Below are 14,673 nucleotides of genomic sequence, written 5' to 3'. Positions count from 1 at the left end.
TCACCAATGTGATAGCTGCCTTCCTAAGAACCAACCTTTTTAGCAACCAAAAAACTTTTCTGACTCCTTATTAAGCTTAGCCTATGCAAGACGGGCCTAGAACACCAAAAACTCTTTAGATCCTAAGGAATATGCATAAGATTACTTATAGGTTATTGAAAAGCTAGGATTATTTCCACTATTTACAGTTTCCTTGTCTTTTCTAGATTTCACATGTTCATCCATTTAAAAAAATATGTGATATTGACGTCACTTATCCTACACTAATCTTTTTTATTGGGGGGGGCGATTTTTCATCGCGATTATTTGTTCGGCAGAAAAAGGCCAACTTCTGTTTATGCTAACTTCTGCAGAATCATCATTTTAATAGGCTACTTTGTAAATAGTAGAACTGCAAATTTTTACAGAATGGCTTCTTGCCTGAAAAGTGTTTTGCCTGCATCAGTGAAGTCAAGTAAGTTTTTAGGGCTGATTAGTTTTTTATTCCCTGAAGATTTACCTTTTAGGAAAAGAACATCAACCCATTTTCATTAAAGTTTGCTTTTGTAATGCAAGCATACCTTTATAGGCTAACTAGGGCCTCTTTACTGCTCTGACAGTTTCATTCCAGTCCCTATAATTAAGTTGGACACAGTTATAGGCTTGCCTGTATCCAAAAAGTCATTTAGACTTCAGAAGTTATGGGTAAATTTTCAATTCACAGATTAGCCTAGGCTGTTGAGATAGCTAAGAAACATAAGGTGAAACTCTAGTTAATTGACTTCTTGCTATCTTGGAAAGGGTTTAGGTTAGGAAAATGAAACTTTCATGGATGGGTCTACAGGCTAAAGTATGTCCTGGGAAGGTATTTTAAAGTACCCACCACTCCTTCTCCCTCTAGAGGGCCCTGAAATTGCCTACATGACAGGTCTATACCTATTGAAATTTTGACAAAACAACATTTTACCTTAAATTTCAGTTACTAGTTGCTTTTTATCAGCTTTTGGTTCTGACTAATTTCATGTTGTGTATTATGGCTGGTAAAGCTTTACTTTCATCACAAGCTTTAAAAAATGTGTTACTGCATATAGCAAGATCATCATGATTGTATATTGTTTCTTTTTCATGATTACAGAAGCACATCCATTTTTTAGCTTTCTAAAATCCCCCTTCAACAAAATTAATAGTTTGTTTTTTGCATTTTTAGTTTGTCACATGGAAGAGGAGGGTCAACCAGAAATAGATATGGTGCTGGAATTTGTATTTCTAAGTGCTATAGTATAGAAACTATGCTGCTTCACAGCATAGTTTCTAGTTTAGACAGCTTGTGATGAAAGTAAAGTTTTATCTTATGGTTTAAGTGAGACTTGTGACAATTTTTCCCCGGGCCCCCTATATTGCCCTAGGCAATAGCTTACGTATAACTACCTGAAAATGAAATGGTAGGCTACTGTTAAATTCCTTATTTCATGCTCCTTTTCAACATAATAGGTACTACACTCCTAGCATTATTTCCCACTGTTGGTCCTAATTCAAGAACTAGAGGTCATTGGTTGAAATTTGTTAAGCAGTCTACCCATCTAGAGTCTGCACTCAATTATTTTCCTTAAGAATCATCAGCAGTAGGAATAAACTCTCTAAAGAAAATGTTACTGCTGAATCTGTGGACATTTTCAAATGGAGACTGGATGCTGAGGGGTCCTCCAGGGAGTTTAAACACAACTGGGAAGGTATGGATCACCACGTGGTGACAATTCTTTAGTGGCTCAAAGCTGACAACAGTAACTTCAGATAGAATATAATACATGGTTGAGTATGACAAGTGGCATCAGCCTCCCAGCAAGACACTCATATTATGAAACTGGCATCAGTGGATAATTGAATGGGATGGACAGTCCCACTTATATTTCAATGACTAGTTGTTCTGTTCCTTGCCAAGTCTTCACTTGAAAAAGATGCAACTGTGGCTGCAATCACCATTATTGCTTGAAGACTATTTCAATTGTTGACAGCTTATGTGAGTGGCCTCTTGAATTTTTATTTAAGAGAGGGTTATTTGGCTGGGCATTATACTTGTTGACCAGCATCATGTCATCACAGTGGCATTTGAAAACAAGTGTTGGCAGTTGCATATACCCCAGTATTTTTTTTTGTAAGGAAGATCATGTAGGCCAGCTATGCACTTTGTAGCATGGCTCTGAGCTTCCTCAATTAGGGTAGTATAATTCCTATAGGAAGGGGAGGTGAAACATGCACCAAAATCCAAAACAGGCCTGACTTTTCCCTTATAGGACATTATACAGATTTTGCAGGAGTAGCTGGTTATGGTGTGTTTGAGTAGACCAAGGTTTGAATTTGCTCTTGACTGTTTGTTGCCAGTTGCCATTTAACTTAAGTTGTTTGTTTATCAATACTCTTCAGTCTCTATGTCAGACTTGTCTTAAGTACTGAATTTGACATAGAATTGAGATCAGACATGTTGTAGTGGTGATGGTGGCTGGTACTACCAAAGGGAATGACACTGCACTTTGATACATTGAACTCAAGTGGCCAATCTTGTGCACACGTTTGGATTTTAAGAAGGTCATGCTGCAGACTTTGTTGATTTGCTGGTATCATCAGATTGGAGTCATCAGCATAGAAAGTGAAATTAGTCACTATTCCATTTGCTATATCATTGTTGTATATGAGGAATACATTAGGACTCAAAAGACTGCCTTTTGGGACTTTGCTTACTACATCACATGCTTGGCTGAGAAGAGTACAAGAAGAGGCCATAAGGAAGGATTTAAAAGAAGTTCAATGGAAATTTTATGGAAGGGGGTTATGAGTAAAGCTATTTATAGAATGGGGAGAAGGGAGCACTGCTGTGTTGGCCTCAGACAGCTTGGTGCTGCACTGAGTTGTTAGTAGTAGTGTTTTATAACCTATACCCGTGGTCAGTAAACTCATATGCAAAGAGACAAATATGAACAGGAACAATATAAAGCTTAAAGAAATTTTGAGAAACAAATCTGTTTGTTCATTTAGTAAACTGTTAGCATAATTTGTATCCTTGATTAAATCTTGGTGACAAATCATGTTATACTTGATAAAGATTTTATTCTTTAGATAGCTAGCTGAGGTGTTATTTGCCATCTCTGAAAGTAGTTGAGCTAGGTGAATGTAGCTTTCAGGAATGATTCCAGACCTAAAAGTTTGCCAAAGGAATTTTTATAGAATATTGATAAGATAGCACCCATTAGACAAGTATATGATCAGCCAAAGGTCCATTATGCTGTATGCAATTTTTTTGATTTTTTTTTTCAAGCTGGCTATTTTTGCCAGTATGATCCAACTGTTGCTGAAAAATAAGTAAAGAAAATAATGACAATCCCCCAAAATCAGCAAGCTTTTACCTGTAGAATAGGGCTATACTAGGAATTTTTCACTAGGTGGTCTGATCAGCCAGGTTTGCTTTCTTTTTTTTTGCTAAGGCATGACTTGCTACAAACAAAGTCATTAGGTATAACCTGTCTGGACTTTTGGGCCAAAGGCTTTTTAACTACTGTAAAACATTTTCTGTACCTCACTTTAAAAGTATTATTTGCTAGGTGGAAAGCAAAGCTTTCAGGCCATTATTTGTAAAGTAGCAAGAATTACTTGGATTCAGAAAGCCAGTCTAGTCTGCTAGTGGAAATTATCTGACTAGTTTTATAAAATTTATTCATACAAACTAGTGACAAATGATATTTTATTATTGGTTTAATGAGATGGATGTGCTTGTCTTTTAGCACAAAGTTTATCAAATCTTTGGTGTTTGTGATGATATAGCTACTTGTAGCTCTTTCTCTAGAACTATGCAGGGTCAATATTTGGATTTCATTCCAGCCAAGTCATATATTCCCATTTTGCATAAATATGATGATGTGAACAGCAGCAGTACTTTCAAAGCTTTGTTTGACAAAGTGTTATATTCTGTGTGAAGATTCAACCAGAATAAAACCAGAGATACAGTCTAAAATTTATGTTTTAATATAGTGTCACAGAATAATTCTATCAATTTTTCTTTTTCAATACTTGTCAATCCAAATTCATTTTCTTCTTTGTTGATAAATGGATTGTGTATCCATGCAAACTTTCTAAAATCAAGATCACCAAAAGTTGAATCATCAAATACAAAATTTGAAGCAAAAAACCATTTGAGTGTTCCACAGACAGATTATGCTTGTTTCTATGGTATCTTGGGCTCATAAATTTAAACAGGGAAACATGTTAGTCTTATTTTTTCAAAGTCGATTTCCATAGCTCCACAATTCTAATAAATGCTTTCACTTTGTCTTTTTGTATAAGCAAATGCATTTGCAGTCATTGCATTGATTTATTAACCACAGTAAATTTTTCAAAAATGACAACCAAATATGTAAGTTTAGCAACAAATTAATCACCCCTAAGCATATTGCTATCTACATTATGATTTCCCTTGAGAATCATTACGATTTCATAATTAAGAAACTAAATAATTTATTAAGAAACATTAGCAAGCTTCTTTGAGTCAAGAACCCTTTGAATCACTTGCATAAGATAGCCAGCACACTTCACAATTGTACAGAATTGACATGTAATTAGCTTGCAATGCAAGCTATGCAGTATAAGAATAAGATATGTGCACCTCAAATATCTTCACACAGTTTTGCAAGCAACCTTGCTTTTAATGGAGTGTTTTAATGTAATTTATATTTTTTTTTACTTTTGCAAAACATTGTGAAGTTGCTCGCTTTTAGTTTTTAATATGAGAGCTGCTCTGTGGAGCATGCAGTTTGTCCAGAGAACCTCAGGTGTTTTCATTTTAACTAGTCTTTGAAGATCAGTCTTGTGTCCTGCCATTGATTGTGCACTGTCAGTCACAGCTTGGATACCAATACAATTATGAAAACTCCTATCTTGCCCATGAGAAGCTTTTGGTACAGAGCTCTCAATTTGGCGCCTCTTCCAAGCCTGCGCTCCGACGCTTAGATTGTACTACAAAACCATAGGCAGGAACGCAATTTATTGGTATCTAAGCTGTGAATTGCTCCAACTTTTAGATTCAGACTGCGAGTTTCCTGTCTCCAGCTGCTAGCATTGCTACCATGCACTGTGTTCCAAAAATAAGTTGAGTTTTTATAACTGTATTGGTATCTAAGCTGTGCTGTTAGTATAGAGCCCAATGTGATTATTCCACATTATGTTGTCATCATTAAAAAATCTGTCAGTTAGCTGGAAAGTTTGATTGGATGTGGCTTCATCAGGATTAGGTTTGCAAAACAAGATATCTTCAATTATATTGTTATTGTCAACATATCAAACTTATGCAATTTAATATGCGTCTTTAGCTACATCAATAGCTTCATTTACTCATAAGTTTTGAAGAATCCACCCAAGAAACTAGTTGGTCACAAAGATTTTCAGATATACCATCAATTCTTCTACCAATCGTACTTACAGCAAGTGATATATTTCAAAGCTGATTTGAATAAGATTGGCCAAGCATTGTTTTGACCATATCAATAGCTGCTGGAAAACCTAAGGTTTCTGCTATTGTGTGGGGTTTTTTACATTGCGCGATTCTGTACAACATAATGTGTATATTCCCTATATATTATCTTTATTGGGATGGTAACCTTTTATTTTGAAGTAATGATGATGAACCTACAGGGTGGGGTGCTAAGTTACAAAATGTTTAGTTGCACTATGCGTGATAAAGCATGATGGTATTTTTGTTTCATTTTTTTTCTCTCTCATTTTTTACATACAAAACTTCAGCAGTTATTTGAAAACCGTTCACTGGGACTAATTTTTGCCACTCCCTTTAGACTAGTCTGGGCCTCCCAGTTTGGAAAATGTTGGTTTATAGCACTAAATTCAAACTTTTACACTTGTGTCTTGAGTAAAAACAGTAATTATGGCTTCTTCTTTGTTTTTTAATCAATGATTTCAAAAAGAATGCTTATTTCGGGAAACCTTGCAGAATCATGGCTGAAACCAATTATAGTTTATTGGGGAAAAATGATTATGTCAAAGGAAGTGTGGTCACATTTCAATTAACTTGCTTTTTCAGTTGTTATTTGTGGTAAATTCCTCTAGTCGCTCTTAAACTACAGCTTTGCTGTCCTCTGTTTTCTTTTGCACTTGGCACTGTTTGGCTACTCAGACACACTTTGCTACAAATAACCCCTGTAAACTGGACATAGCTTGAATAATATCATAGTATATGAGTGGAATCTACATGCGTGCTATAGGCTACCCAAAAGGGGGTGGACTAAGCTTGGTGTTGCCCCTACCATCCAAGAGATTTGAAAATTATGGCATTTAACATCCCTTTTTGTGTTTCTGACTCATTCACCCTTTTTATCTGCATCCACAGAGCCACTATTTACTACTGCCTTATAACTGTTCTTTTAAAGCGCACTTTTTATTTATTCATTGGTAAATGGTAGTTGTGAAAAGATGCTTTTTAAGGCTCTTTAACCCAGACCTCAATATCCTATGATTTCCCCAAAATAAAAACCTGTTGAGCTTGTCATGAACATTACACTAGCTGGTGTAATTTTGACAAATTCTGTGGTAAACATTTGGCAACAATGGCTTGCCTATGTTTGTCTGGTGTTCATTTTCTTATTTTTGCAATTGAATTGAAAACCAGCACTTCAATCAGAACCTGACAAACGTTTGATCAGGCCAGTGAATCCTGTTGACCAAAATATAATTGAAAATTAGAATACTATTTCTCCTGTTTGAATAATGCTTGGTTCCTTGATTCCTTGGGTTGAATCTGTTGCTTTTCATCTTCTTTTTGTCAGATCAGTTTACCAAAGTGAATTGGGGCTTATGCAGCCTTGGGCATATTAAACTGTATTATGAAACCCCAACAAATGGATAATCAATTAAAATGATTTTCTTCATGCTTTTGCTGACAACACTGGCGGATCCAAGAGGGCCAGGGAGCCCCCAAGTTATTTTTGGTATCCTCTTTCCTTGTTTTTTCTTCTTCTTTTGCTCTTTATTTTTAGAATAAATTTGTCAATTTGGTCAATTGTTGTCCTTTGTCACAATGGGCCCCCCAAAATTTTGTTCATTAGCGCCCTTGTCGCATTGCCCTCCCCCCAAGATTTTGCTCTAGATCCGCCCCTGGTTGACAACTTAATATTTGGTAAGCCACTCGTGTCTGGCTTTAACTTTACTCTTGAGAAAATATTTCTTGTGTTGTTTAGGGTGAACACGGAAGATTTTACATAACAGACACACAGGCATTATATTGAAACCCCTCTACAGCATTACTGTTACTACTACTACTACTACTAACAATTCACTGCAGCACCAAGCCGCCTGAGGCTAACACAACTGCACACGCTCCTCCTCCATCTGTCATCCTTCATCTGCAGAACGTGCCCTAGCCATCTCAACCTTTCTTTTATTATAGCCCTAGAAAGCAGGATTGAAACACATTTTTTTTGCTCAAGTCGTACATATTTTTAAAAGAGACAAATTCTCTTACTCCCAGTGTGCAGGTATGCCCCTAATAATATATTTCAGCCATCTAAGTGTTCAGCATAGTAAAAGCTGTCCTCACTAAAAAAGCTATGATGTTCCTAACAGTGTAACAAATAAAAAATGAATAAGCAATGTAAAGCAAACGAGATAACATGTAGGTTAGTAACACATGAAAACGTCATTGAGTTTGTTTCCTTTAAACCATTATATAACCTCCAGTTCTTTTCCTTAAAACCATGTACAGACTGATAAAAAGATCTAAAGCCAAACTGGCCAGCCATGACAAAAACAAAGAAATGAATATAAAGATGACAAATAGGTCTATGGCCAGTAAATGAAAGCAAAGAGAAATTCAGTTACTTTCATGGTTTGATGAAGGTAGCTGAAATTGTAAATGCAAGAAATTGTATATAATATTTTTTATGTTACTCTATTTTAGTTATATACATGTTTTTTAGTTACATTTTTTAGTTTTAGCATTCTTTTAGTTACATTTTTTTTTTTGCTTTTTTTAGTTACAGACTGTGCATATTAAAGTGGTTACTAATCACTGATTTAAGGTTTACTAAGTGGTATACACAGCAGAATTCTTACTTAATTTATAACCTTTTCTGTTTCAGGTAATACAGCAGTAAGAGCGTTTGCTACTGTCCCTGCTGGAAAAAGGAAATCTTTGTCAAAAGACAGCAAGAACAATATTGTCTTAGTAGAAGGAGTGAGAACCCCTTTTTTAACTTCTGGCAGTGACTATGCTAGGCTTATGCCACATGATTTGGCTAGAAATGCTTTGCTGTAAGTTGAGTTTTTAGAGAAAAATCGGGTCACGGATTTATCTATTATATAGAAAAAATGTTAGTAATAGTCCCATTGAAAAAATAGAAAATATTAAAATAAACATATAATAATAAAAAATTAGTAAATAAATACAAAAATAAACAAATGAAATTAATAAATAAAATAAGAAAAATAGGGATAAATAAATAGAAGAATAAATTTAAAGTAAAAGATTCAAAAACAATTAATCTGAATTAAAAACAAGTATAACATTTATAATAGAAATGTTGTATGTCTAGCTTTAAGCTATGTTGCTTTTAACTACAATTGCATTCTTGTCAATAACTTTAAATATTATAAAAGTGCAAATGCTATTACTGCTAGACCTAATTTATTTGCAAATCTGAAACATTTTACTGATGCCAATGGCTGCAACCCTCTTCATTCATAGTTCACCACTCCTTGATTTAATCAATGTTCAATTGACTTTCTTAGATGGTTTGAAAAAAGAAAGATTGTACATGTCTGTAGCATCCAAGCCCCCCAAAAATAGGAAACTTACAACAGTTGGATATGCAGAAATTCATTGCGGGAAAATAGAGATTAAATGGTAGTAGTACTGCTGACAGCCGTCCTGGCCGAGTGGATTGGTGCACTGGATTCAGGATCCTTTGTCTGAGAGGACGCGGGTTCGAATCTCAGTGTACCCAATTGTTCAGTTTGAGACAGGGGTCAGTGGGATGACTCTGTAAGCTTAGCCAGAGTTGACCCAGCTCTAAATGGGTACCTGAAGAAATCTGAGGAAGGTAAACAGGAAGGGTGTGCGAAAGCACAGGATGGTTGGCCCCCAACCCCCCATTGCACTTCCTGGCTGAAGGGCCAAGAAACGGAGATTAGCACCGCCGGTAGGGACTGCAAGGTCTAATGCCGTATCCTTTTTTTTACTGCTGACATTGCAGCATCTGGCTATTTCAAAGATGCATGGATAATTGATACTATTAATCTGCAATGTTATAGGTCTAAAGGGGGAATTTGTAAATGATAACTAGCAGTGTTGTTCTCCTGAATTGTTTAAAGTCCAAATACAGCCTGATCAAACTAAGCATATTTTGGTTTTGAGGAGTTTTCATAGGTTAAGTAGGCTAGTTGAGCTGAAGCTGGTAGGCTCACTTGTGACAGAATTAAGCTCTCTCTCCCCTCCCGAAGTTTTCAGGCTAAAAAAGAAACAAAATCACCTAAGTTAGATGATCTTCAGATTTTTCTTTTCAACACCTGTGCCAGTTTCCATTCTTGATTTTCCATTCCTGCACTCTTTGTCCTAGCATTTGAAATTGCACATTGCCTACTGATAGAATAGGGACTGTGTAAAAATGGGCCATAAGGATCAAGGGACTGTGTAAAAATGGCCCATAAAGATCCTACAGAAGTAGGGAAATCCCTGTTCCCTTTTTCTTAAACCACTAGCTCAATCCCCCTTAAAGTATAATAGTATGGTGTTGGAACATGCCTGCTATGATTAATGTTCAGATCCAGCTAATTTTTCTGAACTCCTAAACCCTACTAAACCCCACCTATTTCGTCCTGAATAATCTTTTAATGAAAACTTCTGAATATTTACCCAAATGTGTCCTTTGTGAAAGGTACTAAAGAAGCTTTCCTGGTTTCTGTATTGAAGTAACCAAAAGTAATTGATTTACTGAAATGGTGTAGAATGGCATCTTGAAATCCGTAGATCTATAATTTACAGGTATAGATTTATAGACTGAATTTAAACTGGGGAGGGTCTTTTCAAGCTCCTCTTTTTAATTTTTCTCGACTTATAAGGTTTGGAACTCTTCATTAAAATTTATGACTTTGAAAAAAAAACGCGAATTTGTCTCACAGAGCTTTACTCTCAGGAGGAGCTAACTAAACTTCAATTTCTTTTTCAAATTTAATAAGGGTTTGTTACTTCTCTTCATAGGATCTTTCAAGCATTGCAAGTAAACTCTAGTCTGGGGTTGTAGATCCTCAAAATTTCCTTCTGTAATATCTTTTCCAAACTAGTGAAAAGGTGCTCTTATCTACTTTTATAATAGATTTAGTTGCTTTTTTCTCTGTATTGTTGTATAAAATTATCTTTTTAACTTTTTTTAATCTTGGGTGTTTTGGTTCTTTTTTTTTGCTTTTTTAAAGATCCTGTTTACTATTTATTGCCCTTATGTTATTTTGCCTTAAAAAATGACCAAGGGTTACTGCACCTCATGGTTCCAATTTATAATATAACATTTTATTGCACTAAATGCCACGGGTGTGTGCGTGCAGGGGTGCACGAGGTGTAGGGTTGCCTCCCAATTGGTTCTGTCCCTTAAAAAGGACACTAAAACTTCAGGGCTTTTTTAATTTTTTAGGTTAAAAAAATACTTGAGATGGGCGGGGGGGGGGAGGAGGTCTATTTTCTTTGCGTAATCGCTTTTGTGGTCATGCATTTAGTTTCCTATTTATTCCCAGTATACCATTTAACATTATATTAGTAATACTAACTTTATTTTGTCCTTTTTCAGCGGCCTTGTTCAGAAAACTGGCATATCAAAAGAGTTAGTTGATTACATTGTAATGGGAACTGTGATCCAAGAGGTGAAGACGAGCAATGTCGCCAGAGAAGCCATGCTTGGTGCCGGCTTTAGTGACAAAACACCAGCTCATACTGTCACTATGGCTTGTATCAGCTCTAACCAAGCAATCACAACATGCAAGTGACTCTTGCCTTTTTAATTGTTTAATTCTACTTTCTAAATCTGTTTGATTCTACTATCTTAATCTGTTTGATTCCACTTTCTAAATCTGTTTGATTCTACTCTCTAAACCTGTTTGATTCTGCTTTCTAAGTGTGCCTGAAAAAGAAATTATAGCTTGCAACTTTCGTTCTCACCAGAGGATGGCCTCTCAGACTCTGTTAGGGATTTATCCACCAGACTCAAATGTACTCAACCAATTATTTTTTTAGGCGGAGGGGGTGGTATACTCTATGGGAAGATCTTGAATAAAAATATTGCACGTTCTCAGTAACAGATTTACATAAAATAAAATATGTTTGCTTTTTTCAATAGCTTGAAGCCTACACAAAGTTATAAGTTAGTACAAAATTGGAAAAACAAATTCAAAATTGCGTATCCTAGTAAAATCCTTGCATTTGGGTAGTTATAAATCTTAGGCATTAAAGTCAAACACTTCATGATAGCAAACTGTAAACCAAATCTCTGAAATGGGGAATTTTTATAACAATTTATACATAAGAAAAATTGGCTCTTTATGATGATTCCAAATATGTAAAATTCATTAAGTTTAATATTATCCTGTAAAAACTACAAGCCTGAGAAGTTTTTCATGATTTTTGAAAAAAAGGGGGAAACACCCACAAAAACTTAAGCACTCATAATGATCACATCGTCAGATTCAGGATATCTCAGAACCTTGCTGTAGAGGTTTCAAGCTCCTATCTATAAAAATATGGAATTTTACATTTTTTTTTTGCCAAAAGAAAGATCACAGCTGCATGTTTATTTTTTTGGGTATTTGTTTCCCAAGGGGCGAGGGTGTCAAACCAATGGTCTTAGGAGATCTAGAGAGGGCTCATTCGAACGGAAATCCAAAGCTCTAGTGTGCTTCTGAAGCGACAGAAAGAAAGTTTCCAGCGGAAATTTTAGACCGGGGGAGGAAGGGGATTTCCCGATGTTATCTGAAAAACGGACAGAAACGAAAAAAAAAAAAAAATAGAAAAAAACAAGTTTTTTCGACTGAAAGCAAGGAGCAACATTAAAACTTAAAACGAACACAAGTTATTTCGTAAATAAAGGGACTATCGCTTCCTCAACCTTAGCTTTTTATGCTAAATTCTGATTTTTTGTCACAATTCTTTTAAGAAAGACTGCTCAAATACAAGGGCCGTTTAACTTTAGTAAAACGTGCTTTTAAAGAACTTTAGACTTGAGACAAGGACTTTAAACAGGTTTTGGTACTTGTCGGTTAATGGAAATATTTTCAAGAATTACGTTTTAGTTACTTCTCAGAAAACCGGTTTGATAGCAACAAAAATAAATAATGGGATGACATAATGCATTGGACTCAGACAGATTGCATTGGACTTGTATAATTTGGGCTATATATTTGTACATGGGTGGGGGTCAAGTTACGTTAGGTTAGGCTGGGTTATGTTTCCACAATTTTTTCCTAAAGTTTTATTTTATCATCATGTTTTGATATTTTTCATTAAGATAATAACAATACTAATGATTTTTTTTTTAAACACCTCACATGGTTATGCCAACCAGCGACAGTTCTTGTCATAAAAAAGCGCTAAACACATAAATTATATGAAAATCACAGGCATAGCCGTCGTCATACAAAATTGTACATTGATTTGAAATATCACAGATTCAAACTAAACAGTCAGACGAACAAAAAAATAATGAACTACAAATAAATATGTACAATTATTGACTAGTGGGTGCAGAATTAAAAATCTTGACGAACGAGGGAACAAAAACTTGCTTACCGCATATGCCGTGCTGGTACCGGTTGAGCTACATGTCGCAGGGGCCTTTGGTGCGAAGGCAGGCTTTCAGGGGGGGGGGGGGATTTCACGAAGCTGTGGATTTTCCAAAATACCACCAAATTTAAAACACAATTCATCTCGGCGTGTTGAAAGAGTTGTAAGTGAAAATTGTTTTAAAGGGAGCGGTAAGGGACTTTGGGAGATTTATACACTACCAGAAGAGCTTGGTATTGGATCTTTTCCAGGTGGTCCTGCTGGTCCAAAGTTAGGGCGTGATGCCAAATGGGACAAGCATATTCTACCAGCGGCCTGATAAAAGTAAGAAAAATACTTAATAGGTGGGCGGTTGGGACACCATGATGAGCAAGGAGTTTTAAGTAAGGATACCCAGGTTTGCCCATTTGATCATCTCCTTTGTCTGTTTTTCCCTCTTCAGGTCATGTGTTAGATATATTCCCAAGAGTGTGATATCTATGATGCCCAAAACATTCTGTATAGCAAGGGATGAACTCTCCTTCAGAAAAGAAAAAGCTAATACGAGTGATTTTTCATGATTGACGATCATTTTCTCCACCTCAACTTGGCGTAATAAACTCACCATTATTCTGTCTGCCTTACTTGAAACACTCTTTTCGCCTAGCTCCATTACGGATAGAACATCAAAGAACTTAAAGTGATCCAACTCATCATTTGCCAACTCATTTACCGTAAGCAAAAAAAGTAGAGGGCCTAAAATTATTACCTGAGGAACTCCAGAGTAGATTGGCTGGGGATCGGAATTAGGCTGATTTATGCTTAGTTTTTGTTTTTTTTTTTTACTTCTACCTGAAAGAAAATTTGCAAATATTCTTACCAAATTTACATCGGCATCAAAATTTGTGAATAGCTTGCAGATAAGGGTTTTATGGTAGATCAAATCAAATGCTTTCTTTAGGCTAATTTTGATGAGGTTGACCCTGCGTCCCAGCTCATCTAGATGCTTCAGAATCTTAGCAAGCAAACTAACTAAGTTATGACTTGTCGAGCTCTTGGGAATATTGCCTAAACTTTACTTGATTTTTTGTTATTAAAGTAACTTCACTTTTTGGGTGTATTTCTAATAACCGATATGTACCCAAGTTTTTTTTTCTAAAGTTCAAATATCCGGCTTTTCAGGTACTTTTATTTATTTTCTTAATTTCTTCCTAGAGGACAGGTTTTTAGGAGGGGAACCTTACTACGTCAGAGTCCAAGTAATTGCTAAGCTGGGAAGGGGGGGGGGGCTCAAATGCTGGTTATTAACTTGTCTAGAATATATTGCAATCATTCCTTTATTTTCATTCTATTGCTTTATCAAAATTTAAATTTATTCTTCTTAATTAAAATGTTATATCAAACTTTTTAATGTCTATCTATTTAATATATTACTCATCGATTCTGCACCACTTTATTTTAATATTAGGCTCCATTTAAAGTAATTTCTTCATCGTTTCTCTCTCTTGTTCTCTCTTTCTCTCCATTTCTCCCTCCATTTCTTTTTATTTACAACTGAAATTAGTACAAGGCTAAAATTTCATGTCATTTTAGGTATGGGAATGATTAGTGCCGGTGTTTATGACGTATGCGTTGCTGGTGGCGTGGAATTCATGTCGGATGTGCCAATTCGGCATTCAAGGAAGATGCGTGCCACGATGCTCAAGCTAAATAAAGCAAAGTCTCTAGGCCAAAGATTAGGACTTCTGTTTAGCATAAAGCCAAATTATTTAATTCCAGAGGTAAGTAACTGGCATCTTGGCTGTGGTAACAAATAGTGTGCTTTTTGTGTAAAAATAGAAGCTCTGTTTTAACTTGGCTGTATTTATATGTGCGGCCTGTTTTTTTAATAGACCATAAGT

General features: G+C 35.7%; 1 protein-coding gene across 1 annotated transcript in view; it reads left to right on the top strand.

Moving 5' to 3' along the window:
* Positions 1–300: 300 nt before the first annotated feature.
* Positions 301–14,673, top strand: part of LOC136034352 (trifunctional enzyme subunit beta, mitochondrial-like) — a 61,192-nt gene continuing 46,819 nt past the window's right edge. The window contains exons 1-4 of the mRNA XM_065715484.1: positions 301–454; positions 8,112–8,283; positions 10,809–10,996; positions 14,366–14,553. Coding sequence (XP_065571556.1) covers positions 409–454; positions 8,112–8,283; positions 10,809–10,996; positions 14,366–14,553 — 594 coding nt within the window. The 5' untranslated portion in view covers positions 301–408. The remainder of the gene's footprint in view (positions 455–8,111; positions 8,284–10,808; positions 10,997–14,365; positions 14,554–14,673) is intronic.

The sequence above is a fragment of the Artemia franciscana genome, chromosome 13 (genome assembly GCF_032884065.1).
Source record: "Artemia franciscana chromosome 13, ASM3288406v1, whole genome shotgun sequence".
Classification (NCBI taxonomy): Eukaryota; Metazoa; Arthropoda; class Branchiopoda; order Anostraca; family Artemiidae; genus Artemia; species Artemia franciscana.
This window is presented reverse-complemented; position numbering and strand designations above follow the sequence as displayed.